The 13,087-nt window shown below is 39.7% G+C and overlaps 1 protein-coding gene across 2 annotated transcripts in view; it reads right to left on the reverse strand.

The window, feature by feature from the left end:
• The window catches only part of KIAA1328 (KIAA1328 ortholog), a 169,207-nt gene extending 156,309 nt beyond the window's left edge, over window positions 1-12,898 (reverse strand). The window contains exons 1-4 of one of the 2 annotated variants that reach the window (XM_071731919.1): window positions 12,770-12,837; window positions 9,492-9,527; window positions 7,449-7,588; window positions 5,047-5,141 (exon numbers count right to left, since the gene is read on the reverse strand). In XM_071731919.1, coding sequence (XP_071588020.1) covers window positions 5,047-5,141; window positions 7,449-7,588; window positions 9,492-9,527; window positions 12,770-12,821 — 323 coding nt within the window. In that variant the 5' untranslated portion in view covers window positions 12,822-12,837. Of the gene's footprint in view, window positions 1-5,046; window positions 5,142-7,448; window positions 7,589-9,491; window positions 9,528-12,740 lie in introns of both variants that reach the window. The other variant, XM_071731920.1, reaches the window with a different exon arrangement.
• Between the last annotated feature and the right edge of the window lie 189 nt (window positions 12,899-13,087).

Here is a 13,087-nt window from a genome sequence, read left to right on the forward strand (position 1 = left end):
AGGTCAACAGCACGTCAAGTTTTATTTGTCTAATGAAAAACTGGCATGCACAGGAAAGTGCCATGATAATGCATCAACACTCCACTGGAGACAAAATTTGAAAATAACTCTTCCTGACTGGAGGGATTTAAAAATCTTTACAAAAGAAAAAAAAGAGCTGAAAAGGCAATTTAAAATAGTGTTTTCTATTTCTTAAAAATATTAGGGAAAAAAATAGCTTTTACCAAGAGAAATCTGAATGTATTAAAAACTGTAGCTAAGAAAGTTAACACAGAAGACAAAATAAACTGAAAGCAGAGACACAGACACTGTAAACTTCACTGACCAGCCCTTTATTTGTTTTGAATATTTATCTTTTAGGGAATAACCACTTGATACTAATCTGCCAACTAGATAGCAAAGATGAAAATATTTTGGCAATCATTCTCAAAAACTGCAAGTTTTACATGGAAAGAATGGCACCTGGAATAGATAATGCCAAAGGGGAAGGAAAAATGGAGCAAGATAAGGGCATTGTGCAGGACACAGAAACCATGGAATGAAACCAGGTATTCCAAGTGAAAGATGCAATCCAAAAAGATGAAGCAGTACATTTTTAAGACAGAGTGATCATAACAAACCTCTGGCAGAACTGAAAAAAGTAACTGACTTCTAATAGAAGCACTGCAGGAAGAATGGCAGCATTTTTTGTCTAAGGACACAGTACACAAATCTGATAGTTTTAAGAGTATCATGGGCAGTTTGTGTAAATTAAAAAAACATAACAAAAAACCCCAATGATCCCAAAACATAATTGGAATTGCCTCATAATGGATAAATTTTCTGATACACAACTTGCAAGATAATAAAAAAACAGAGCTCACAGCATGATTTTACAGATGCGAATCACTTTTTAAGCACAAAAGGTAAGTGTGATTGGTTATAAAATAATCCTAGGCATGCTTTAACTAGCAACAAGAACTAATTCCCAGACAAGCTTAAGGATATCTCATTTGCAGTTTCGCTGCCTGACCAATTAAGAGAACTGCAGCACAATACTGCTCCTGAAGTAGCACACATACACACAAAAAGATCTTGACATTGAAGCTAAAGCCAGGTAACAATTTGGCTAAATATAATGTAGTATAACTCAAGAGAGAAGGCAACCCAAAAGGCCAAACACTGCAGGTTTGTAATACGGGCTTCCAGAGGAAAGTTGTCCTTCAAAGATCCTGAGCTGGAAGAAAAACACTTAAACAGCAGATCTACGCTACAGTAGTTTTACTGTCCTCTTTTGTAATGATTTCCAGTTCTGTAACCAAATTAACCTTCTGATTCCCATTTTCACCTTTTGTTGGAAAATGTCAATTTTAGTGGGACAATTTCATTTTCATATCAGGAAAAAAGGTCCACACAAAGCAATGCCAGCAGGAAAGACTAGCATCCTAGACTGCCAGGACCCTGGAAAGGGTTTAGGAATCCAAGGTCTTCAGGAAGGAGGTAGTATTTTCTCAGTAAGGGACAAAGGGCTGCTGGGTACAAGTCATTCTGGGCATGGCAGTGGTCTTTTACAGAAAGACACTAATCTGGGAGCAAAAAACATCTTGTATCTCATCTGAAAAGGGCAGTCACTCCCTCCCTTGGGTGGATAAGGGCTTTCTACCTAAATTGCTTTCAAAGATTTGTTTGCAAAGACAACAGGGAGCCAGCTTTATCCATGTTTATCTTAGCTGGGGAAAAAAAAAATAGTTAAATACCAATTCTCACCAGTAAAAGCAAAAATTAAACTTTCATGAACAATTGCATGTCACTTAATAAGTGTCTCTGTTCACTGAAAAGCAAACTTCATGTGTGAACTGTGCAGGCAAGGAATTTATGACATCATAGGAGCCAGAACACCACAGTATTATGGCCATATATCAGTTGGGAGAAAGGTGAATGCTTGCAAGCACACACACACACACTCACTGTTCCTGCAAAGGAAGTTACGACCCTCTCCATTCAGTCTCTTAAAATATCTCACTCCAGAATACTCCACAATCATTCCCAGTATGGTGCCTTGCAGGTCCTCAAGGCTCAGCAGTCAAGTGGCTGGGTCCCAGAGGACCTTGCACTGTTCCCTCCTGGAAGACACTAATGTGTCCTGACACTGGTGCAGAGTATGAGGCTAAGAATCTTTCAGTGTCTTCACCATGTCACTGCTCATTTCATTACATAAGCTGATGACTGCTTCAGGAGTAGCCTGCAGTAAGTAAAGCTCAAAGGAAGTGGGTTTTTTGCCTCTTAAAAGGCTGCTTTTGTAAGGAGAGTTAAAATTTGCTTTTCCTGTGCCTGCCACTTTCACCACCACATCATCAGCACCTCTCTGAAAACACAAAGATGTTTTCATGCTGGTCATTTTTGAAAATAATGGCTTGCTCACACTTGAGAATTTCCCATTTACTCACTTTGGCATTTGTGGGCATGATTCATTCTACTCAGAACTTCCCCTCCAAAAACAATTTTAAAAGAATCAGATGACACAATAAAAAAATATTGAATTTACAACATTTAAGTCATTTAAACTTTGGATTCAGTGTGCCTCTCTCTTTTCAACTTAGGAAGAAAGATAGATTGGGTATGTTCAAAGGAAGGCAATATAATGGTTAGATTTACTGGTGGCAGCACGGAGCAAAAACCAAGATTATTTAGCCTAGAAAGAAGGATTAGAAAGGATACAGCTGAGTCCTTCCTTTCAATCCTGTCTGAAAACTCAATTTCATGAAGTCCCTAACAGTTAATGTGATGTCAGACACTGGAATCCCCAGCAGCAGACTGTTACAGCCCAGGAACTGATTTTTCTCAAAGGAAAGGATAATAATAATACAGCCAGCATTAGAATTTACTCACACTAAGACAAAGTCTGTCACCACAGTGCATTAGCTCATGCACAGGCACACACATTCCCAGTGTTCAAAAATGCACTGGGAATGAGAGCTGGAGGAAGAGAATAAAAAATAGGAAGAGAAAGAAAAGTACATTAGCTCTCCTTCAGCAGTCACAAAAGTCAGAGGAAAGACCAATATCCTGAACTGCTCAAGCAAGACTTGGTTGAAATTCAAGCCCCAGGAGTTCATCATATTTTGCTACTAGTTTCCACTCAGACAGAATTTCACCACTTTACAAGTGCCTTGATGCAGACAGTTATTGACCAATCTATTTCTGTCCACCATCCTGCAACAAAGTGCAAGAATTTATTTCAGCTAACATCATTTTCACTCATAACTAGAAGCAAAATAAACAAGGGTGAAGTATAGCTCTGATCAAGTGAGATCTTTATTATTCCAATTATTACAGGACAGTCATCTTGGAAAACTTTCAGCTTTCTCCTGGTTCTTTTTCTTCACTGAAATAGCAAAGAATGTTCTACTGCATGTAAAAACCCTTCACCATTGCAGAACTAGGGACAAAAATTATGGAGAGTTTTTAAAAAGTGACGAGGTGAGCGGAATTAAAGTTCAACTTCCCTATTACTCTGCAAAGGTCTTTTAATTACATCCAATAAAAATATGATTAGGTTTAAAAATAAAAGAGAACTAAGTATAAAATAATAGTGTTCCACTAATTTTACTTTTCAAAATTAATGTTGCTGCACCTTCTATTTTTCTTCAAAGAAATGTCAGGCAGAAATATCAAACTGTCCCCAGGGAAAAATCACAGCATCTGAGATTTAAAAAGAATCCCATGCTCAAATGAGTTAGTGTACTGCTGTTCACTAGGGAGCAGTGCATTACGAAGAACAATGTAATAAAAGGCTTTTTTTAATATTAGAATATACCAATATATATCAACAGTGGCAACAGTGTCCAAATAGCTCCAACATCTGACAATTTGTAACCAGGCTTCCCAGCAATCTACTCTTTATGACAGCCTTAACTAGACATTTTCTAACACGATGTCGGATAAAATAGAGTTGCAAGCATGAAGAACTTCAGAAATTACTGAAATACTGTATAGCAAGAAATCCTATATTGGTACAAATTATTAGCACACAAAATGCTTCACTGGATGAGGATAATCAGAGAGAAAATATTCCTAGCTGCACCAGAGACTTATTGCATGACCTTGAGCAAGTAACATAATTTCTCTGCCCATATTTTCCCATATAAAAAGAAAAAAAGACAGTAATGCTTGCCAATTATTGCACAGACATAAAAAAAATCTATGGCAAAAAACATTTCATTACACCTGAGAACTTGCTTTTTCTAGAAAAACTCTTATATAGTCTTACTATGGACACTAACTTTAGCCCAAAGGATGCAAGATCATCTCACAACTTTCTTTCCCCTCAGATGTGTGGCCTGCTGGAGCCCCATGTGCTCCTTCTCAATTTTGCAGCCACTATGTATGAAGCAGATTTCCAGAGATTCTGAAGTTTTAGGGACACAGAGGGGAAGAAAAATCACCTCACTCAAATTCAACCTATTTTTCACATAATTTATCTTCATAAATGAAACTAGCACTGGAACGAAACTTGCACTATTTCTGCTTTTCCTTTCAAAGAACAGGGAGAACTTGAAGAAATTAATCAATGACAACAAAAAAAATGGGTAGGTAAGTTAAAATTACACTGGACTCTTTATTGCTCTACCTGGCAAAACATGGGCAAATATTGATTAACATGTTTCAGCCACAAGATCACCAATCCATCTTTAATATATCCAAAAGCTTACCCTTGACAAATAAACATAAAAAGGTTTCATATCAACATAGTTTGCCATTTCCAAAAGACAACGTGTTCATTTAAAGCACATGATACAAGCAGCAAACCAAACCCTAACCCTGTGGCTCTGTCTACACAAATGAGCTACTGCAGGTCACTAGACTTCAGATCTTGTTTTCAATAGGTTTAGGGTCATGAAGCAGGATAAAAAAACAATCAGGCTGCCTCATTGTACATAACTCTTCCTGCAAGAAATATTACCTTATGCAGATTTTCAGTGCCATAATGCAGTTCTGCATTGCTTGATGTTAATTAAAGGAATAACTACTTAAGATAATGCATTTGCAGGTGATTCTTATTCTTACCTGGCAAGTTCTTTAATTAAGTTTGCAATGCGTCTCTTGTCCTCAGGACACAAATCCTTTAATGAAGCACTTCTAGTTCCTCCTTCACTAGTGACCTGAAAATTTAAAGTAACATTTTAGAAAGTACTCTTTAAAAGAAAAATAAAAAAAAAATACTCCTAAGATACAAAAGCATGTAAAGACCTAATAATTAGAAGCTGAAAGTTGACAAATTCTAACTGGAAATAAAATACATATTTATGAAAATGTAAGCAAAGGTCAGTGAAACAAACTACCAAATTGTGAAGAATTCTTTTAAGAGACTTGCAATTCACATGCAGGCTGTTCACTTCAATTGGGTAAAGTTTTAAGATATACACTATTCACTGATTTGTACTACATAAAGGACAGTACCTTCTCATGACTTGAAAATCTTGTGCAGTAATATCCAAACTCAGTAATTCAAGTATTATTATATTACAATCTTAAAATAAGCAGTAAAAAAAAATTTCCACCTTATTGCTGCTGACCATAGCATAAAAACAGGGAAAGAAGTATTCAGTAATTACTAGTAGATGGTAAATCCTTATTTCAAAGGATTTTTTTGTAATAGACAGAAAAGAACACACCCTTTACACATGTCACTGTCATTTGGGTTTAATCACCTAGGTGCTACCTTTGTTTTTACTACTCGTTCTCAAAACAAACCTTTAAAGCACTGCAGTATTTCAGTTCTTGTAATACATTCCATCATGGGGAGAAATGCAGCACTTCTGATCAATGTCCACCAGAGAGCACACTGCTGCTCGTTTTTTCAGAAGTCCCTTGCATTATTGAGGTTAGCAGCATTACCTGTTTGCTATTTATCAAAGCTTCTGTCATTGGTAACTGAGTTCTCCAGTACTGGCAATAAGCACATAATACAAATCACAAGATTAAAGCAGCAGTAAGAGCTATGCTATTGTGTCCCAGATCTTGGCAAACTTGTATTTTTCTGCTTATTCCAACTTACTTCACGTTAGACTTTTACAAACCTACAAATATTACGCAGATCCACGAGCACACAGAGTGCTTAGCATGAGGCACAAGAAAGCCTTGCAGTCTGACCCAGTTAAATCAATATAGCACAGAACAACCTCTGCACATTCAAAGCAAACACTGGGCTGAGCAGCAATGGCAGCTGATCTACACACCTCAGAGAGGAAATGCCCTCTTCCATTTTTAGCTAATTGCTTCTTGAATAGTTCTGATCGCATTAGTGAAGGTGATTTTAAGAGAAGATACCTCAAGCTGCTACACAAATCTATGAACACAGTGTCACACGAACATCAGTGAGATGAAGAAGAAAATCTGAGACATTAATCTGTGCTTTCTTCCTATCACCCACAGTTATGGGTCTACGGTGAAAAAAAAACTCTCAAAGGCAGGCTTGTTCTATAACACACGTCAAAATGAAGCTGTGGAATTATGAACAGCAAGCTCCACCATCTAAACAAGATGACAAAAAGACAGAGGTCAAGACTGGATTGTCTCCTTGTTCCTGATTTCTGTCCTGTCTGCACACTCAGGGTAGAACAGAGTTTCATAGCTCTATTTTCTTGATGAAATGCATAGCATAAATGAAAGATTACCTCACTTTATAAACAACATCTTGGTTTATAAACCAAGATGACTTCCAAAAGATGACAAGCTGCATGACAGAAGAATACAACTTCTAAATCATGTTTGAAAAATGGCACTTCTCAACAGATTTCTGAATACCACAGAAAATATCAGAATAGCCTTTCTAAGGAAAGCACTTTGAAATTTCTAATTCAACACACTGTAGGAAAAGTATCACCTATTGTCACAGGAGTAAATAAGACAAGCCAAAGTAGAGCCAGAGATACCATCAACTGACAGAACTACTCCAACTACTTAAATGAATTTTTAACTTTCACTGTCAAAAACAGAAAGTGATTTTCACCTCCTAATATGAGCATCCACAGCAAAAAGGTGTCTAAAAAGAATTGTACAAGTTGTTTTTTTTCTAAGTGATAGGATGACAGCAATGAAAATGAATACTGAAACACAACTCCTTGAATGTTTAACTAGTAATATATTGATTAGGGGCTACTTAAAGCCACATTCTCTCTCTGTACACACAGACACACACACACACAGGCATTATATATAAATTCTTCTACATAGCCCTTGGTTATGTACCACTTACGTAAATTAAAGCATTCAACCTCTGTTCTCTCTAGGGGGGTCATGGAAAAATAACTTTTGCCAGCAAGCCACTATGTAAGTGGCCAAAAAGTGTAGGAGACTGCAAATATACTAACACTCCAGAACTATTTAAAAGTTTTCCATGTAAAGATTTTCTGACATTTTTCTACTATGTGCACTCTTAAGAGTAAGAAAGATTTTACTTTACTGACCTGCTGACCTGTCATATCTCCTGCACCCCTAGCAGAATCCATGGAAACAGAAGCAACAGCTACAGGCACCTTGAGCTCAGTGCCACTTCTTTGATACGTTGGTGAACACCTTGTCCTTAGGTTTCCTTTTGTAGATACACCTGTGGAAGAAAGGCAAGGAGAACACACAGATTATAAAGCCAACGGGGTCCCTTCTCTTTCCTCCTGCTAGAAGACTTCCACAAATGCATTAGCAACTCCTTTTGAAAGGAATGAGCATTTCGGGTATGTTTGCAGTTCCTCCAGCCTTCTACTCCATACAAAATTTCTCTGGGATTAATGTATCAACAGAGAAAGAAGTGCTCAGCACCGAAATGCACCCAGCCCCAATAAACATCAAACCCAATTCTGAAACACAAATGTTGTCTTCTGACTGCAGTTCAATGCAAAACTCAGTGTGTAAGATGCAAAAGTATAAAATTGAGCTTCTGTTTTGACAAAGTCAATGAAGATCCAAGCACCATCCAACAGTAAGTGCTGCTAAAAGTAGCACTTACCTGATAAAATGTAATTTTTTTCTGCTACACAAAGAACATACTTATAGCTAAGTCTATTTTTTCTTCAGGAAGAGACACTTGAGGAAGGTAACACTGCAGTGCACGCTACACAGATCACCTGTAAAAAGCTTCCTGCCACAATGAGAATTAGTTCACCCCCAGCAGCCATAACAATATTAAAGCACTGAAAATCCTGGTGCTGAAATCATGAAGTGCCAGCTCTGACACTAACACTAAAATCTCCCAGAGCCAAGATGAAAGATGACAGCTTCTTCATACTGCCTCAAGATTTGAGTTTTGACTGTTCAGAAATGCAAGAAGTTTTGATCAAAAAAAAAAAAACCCACCCCACTTGATTTTATGCTAGCAGATAAATACATTTATTTGGGTAATGAATTTCAGAAGAAGGACAGCAATTCAGGTGAAAGAACTGAATTACAATGGGAGGAAATGGGCTCAAGCTGTGCCAGGGGAGGTTTAGATTGGGTATGGGGAAAAATTTATTTACAGAAAGAGTAGTCAAGCATTTGAACAGGCTGCACAAGAAAGTGGTGTAGTCACCACCCTGGAGGTGTTGAAAAATGTGTGGATGGGGCACTCAGGATGTGGCTGGTGGTGCTGAGCTGATGGTTGGACTTGATCTCTTCCAACTTTAATGATTCTATGATAAGCTTTACCATCTCCACGCTCATACCCAAGGGAAAGCTACATTTCTGAAATTCTCTTCCACCAAAGTAGAAGAATATGTCCCAGAGTAAAGCCAGTTCCATCACTAAAATGCCTTCCACTGCCTTCTTTCCAGGGCACAGACTACAGCAATCTGACATCTCCTGGCTTGAACCATGCAAGCTACAGAACACACACAGATTATTTTCAATAGAGTGGTTTTGAGTGGTAACCATGCTACTCCAAACCTAAAGAATAGGATTACCTCAAAACATAGAACTGCCAGACATACTCTGGGGATATACACAATTTTTAAAGAATTAATCATCCCCAGATATGTTTTCAGGACCTGGTATCACGGTAAAACTGTATTTGAAAACAATTAGGAAATTCTGAAGGGAGACTAAGAATACCCTTCTTTTTTCTGGGGATATACACAAGAATGTACTCAGTAAATCAAGGTCAAGGGGAAAAAAAAAAAAAAAAAAGATTTTTCTTTACACAATGAAACTTCATTTTAATTGTTCTCTTCAATATTTATTAAAAAAGACCTGAACATCTCTAATGCTTCAGCATTGTTTGGAAACCACATTTAAAATTAAGCTTATCTTATAAATTGGACAAATGTACCTGCAATAGAAACAACTCCCCTGAAACTGTTCATCTTACACCTTATGATTATCTAAGCAGCAAAGCATAAATCCTCATTCTAATCCTCTATGTCCCATTACATCTTGAGCTGACTCTCTACCTTACACACTTATATACACAAACCACACACACAAAAAGAATGTAACATTCACAGGAAAAACCTTTATTTACAGCTATTAGCAGGTCATACCTGAAACAGATATCATTGGCTGTTCTTCATCAGAAACTGCATGTGGCTTTGTTAAAGGTAATTTTAAAAAAAGAGAAGCCTGACCCTGTAAACAGAACTATAAAAATGAGGATTTTGGCTCCCAGTTTTAAAAGACTGTCAATAGGAAAATAAACTGGCTACACTTTGGGATAACCAAAAGCAAGAAAAACTTAACTAGAGGAAAAAAACAACACAGAGATTGCTAAAACAGAAATCCTTACTCTTACTGTGCACAAACTTTCCACCTGTGAAGATTATCTTAGAAGTCACCTTCACAAGAGAACCCAGGGACCAGCCCCGTTGCAAGAGCAATTACTAAGATAATGAAGTAATAATATTTATTTAAATCAGAGCAGGTTATCATTACATATGGAACTTCTTGATATGTAAGGAAGACAAATTCCAAAGCAGTGTATAATTGCAATGAAATACTTCTTGTAAAATGAACTCTAGGAAACATAAATGCAAAAGGTTTCAAAGGAAGTTGATGATTCTCATCTGATCATCACATGATGAGTAATGAGGAAAGTCTGAGGACTGATTTTCCATAAGAAGATCTAAATTTGTCCTGAAGTAGCTTTAAAAAAAAATGTAAAATAAATAAAATAAATAAATTTTTAAAAAGATATTTCAACAGCTTTCAAATAACCCACAGCTTTAACTATTAAATTACTTGACTGCATAAAACACTTAAAAATTACACAGGTTTGGGCACCATGTAATTTGTTCTATGCCAGCAGTCACCGAACTTGAATCCTCATCCTAGAAGTCACTAAAAATAGGACTCAAAACACTTCAGGGAAGGGTGTAAACTATAGTCTCTTTCTAAAAATGACAGTTTCATTTAACTGAACATGAAGATTTTATTCCCCCATAAGTAGCACTATGTGAAAGAGAAAAACAAAAGATAAGGACACAAAATTCTGCTCTCCTCTCTTTTGTTTATACCCCTCTCTTCCCTCAACCTTCTAAAGGTCAGCCAGGTAAATTAATTCCCTAATTTCTGGACTGTTTACAGATAAATCCATTTAAGGTTTTGCAGTTGTCTTCATACAATAAAGTTGAGTTGTGAAAACATTTCAATTAACCTATGCAAACTCTTGCCTTAACCAAGATTTGGTTTTGAGTATCATCTCAGAAACTTAATTTAATGAATTAGCACAAGGCAGAGACCAATAGCAGCAGCCCAGACACTTCCAGCAACTTCAAATTCAATCAATACCCACTATCCATCACACAGCTGTTACTGGTGCACTGGCAGGGCTTGGTCACACGCTCCCTTGTGACTTGTTGATCCACTTTGTCACTTCTAAACAATTATAAAAATCTCACAGCAGTCTGAAAATATGTCCATGTAGCACTGCTGTCAGAGACATCTCTCTACAAACACACAAAGCACTTTTGTTCTCATCTGCCAGCTATTTCTAGCTGTCACAACACAATGTGGGGTCATCCCATGAGCCAGGTGTGGAAGCTGAATAAGACCAGGACGTAAAACACTCTGTCCCTTCTTTCCAAAAAGCACCTGGGTAGCCCAAAAATCCTAGTCTGCATCACAGCCCAGCCCACAAAGCTGTGTCAGCACAAGACAGCAATCTGCAGGGTACTGAGGAGAGGATCTTTAACTCATACTGCTGAGGGAAATAACAAACTTCAGCAGAGGTGATTGCTTTCTCAAGTGACTTATGGTTAACCTGAACCTCAGCACATGGCTATTCGAAATAAAACAGCTTTTCCTAAGCAACACTTGCCTTTGGAAGTTCACCTGCAGTAGTGGCACTGTTGTGGATAGATACTTACTAGCAGATGAAGAAATTAGTCAAAGTTGTTGCTGTTACTCTCCCCAGCTACTCTCCCAGGAAGGTCTGCAGGGTAGTTTATTAAAATAAACCAAAGTCAGATCAGATTACCTTAACTGGCTGGACTGAAAGTTGCATTGACTCATGAACAGGTCCAACATCCTTGTCTCATAGTGAATGACTGAGGACAGTAACAGCATCAACCACTTTGCATTAATCAACCGTTTAACATTAATCCACTGCCACACACCTGTCAAGATTCCCAGTAATAAACTCCACTTTATAAACCTTTTACCACCACAGCTGACATTCAAGAACACAGCAGGAACAGTCAGCACAGGCACTGGAGAAACTGAGCACCTTATGATGCTGTATCTGCCTTGCTGTGCTGTATCTATTCAGCAGTTATAGAGAGAACTGCAGTCTTCCAAAGCCTTTAAAGCAACATTGCCATATATCCCCAGCTTCCCACTCCTTTTATAAAAAGCATTCCCTATTATTTACTCCTGGGACATATGCATTTTGGGGTATTTAAACTTTTCCAAGATCAGAGGCAACACTACCTACTTGCACAAACACGCAAAATGGAAATGGTTGCCAGGAGGAGCCTCAGGCCTTGAAATACCATGATGCATGAGGCCACTGCTGGGCTTAAGAGACCATTTTCAGTCATGGGAAACAACCTGTCAGCTAACTGATCAAAATAACTAAATAAAATGAAATCATTTTAGCACTTTCACAGTGGAACCAAGAGGAGACAGCGTGTCAACAAATCTGATCTTGGCAACAGCCTCCACCCTATCATATCACAGAAGAAGTTGCACGTTATTACTTTTTTTAATACAATTGGAAAATCATAACAACTTGCCCCCAGACAGTCCACTTCATTTTTGCACTGCTTTGAGTGGGTGTGCAAACAAACACAAACACTTGAGGCTCAGCTTCTCCCTGTGGATTCCTCTGCAAGTTCCCGCAAGCTGAGCCCAGTTCCCCCATCTCCAACGTGTTTACCTCCCCCCGGAACTTCATCGCTAAGTCACACAGAAGGTGAATCCTCGCTTCTCCTTCCCTTTGCAGGGCAACTCTGCTTGGAAACCCCACCACCCCCTCTCCTCCCTGCCCACCCCCGAACTCCCCCTCAGGCCGAGCCCTCACACCAGCTGTGCCGCGGCCACAAAGCCCACGCGTCCCGCAACTCCCCCGTCTGCCACAGCCTCCTCCGCAGTAAAAACCCCGAGGCAGACGACCTCCCGCCGCCTGCCCTGACAGACCGAGCCCCCGCCTCAGCCTTCCCCACATCCCTCCCCATCAGTTCCCTCCCTCCCTCCCTCACACCCCGCTCCCCTCCACACAGAGAAGGGGCCCGCAAGCCGCCCAGGCCCTCCCGAACAAGGGCACGGCACAACTCCGGGGCAGGAACCCCCCTCACCGAGCTGCCTCAGCCCCGCAGAAGGATACTGTCCCGGCTCCAGCAAACACCGCCGCCCGCACCGCCGCCCGCCTCCGCCATCTTGAAACAACCGCCACTCCCAGCGTGCCCCCCGCCGCCCCCCCACTGCTGCGCTCCCATTGGCTGCCCGCCACGCCTCCGCCGGCGGGAGGCGGAGAGGAGCATGCTGGGAGTCGTAGTCCTCCCAGCGCAGGCCGAGGGGAGGCCTGGCCCCCCGCGGAACTACCACTTCCGTCAGGCCGACAGACACCGCCCGCCCGCCATTGGCTGGCCCCGGACTCTCGCCGCTAGAACTACTACTCCCAGCGCACCTCACGGCGCAGCCG

This window comes from Heliangelus exortis, chromosome Z, assembly GCF_036169615.1.
Source record: "Heliangelus exortis chromosome Z, bHelExo1.hap1, whole genome shotgun sequence".
NCBI classification, from domain to species: domain Eukaryota; kingdom Metazoa; phylum Chordata; class Aves; order Apodiformes; family Trochilidae; genus Heliangelus; species Heliangelus exortis.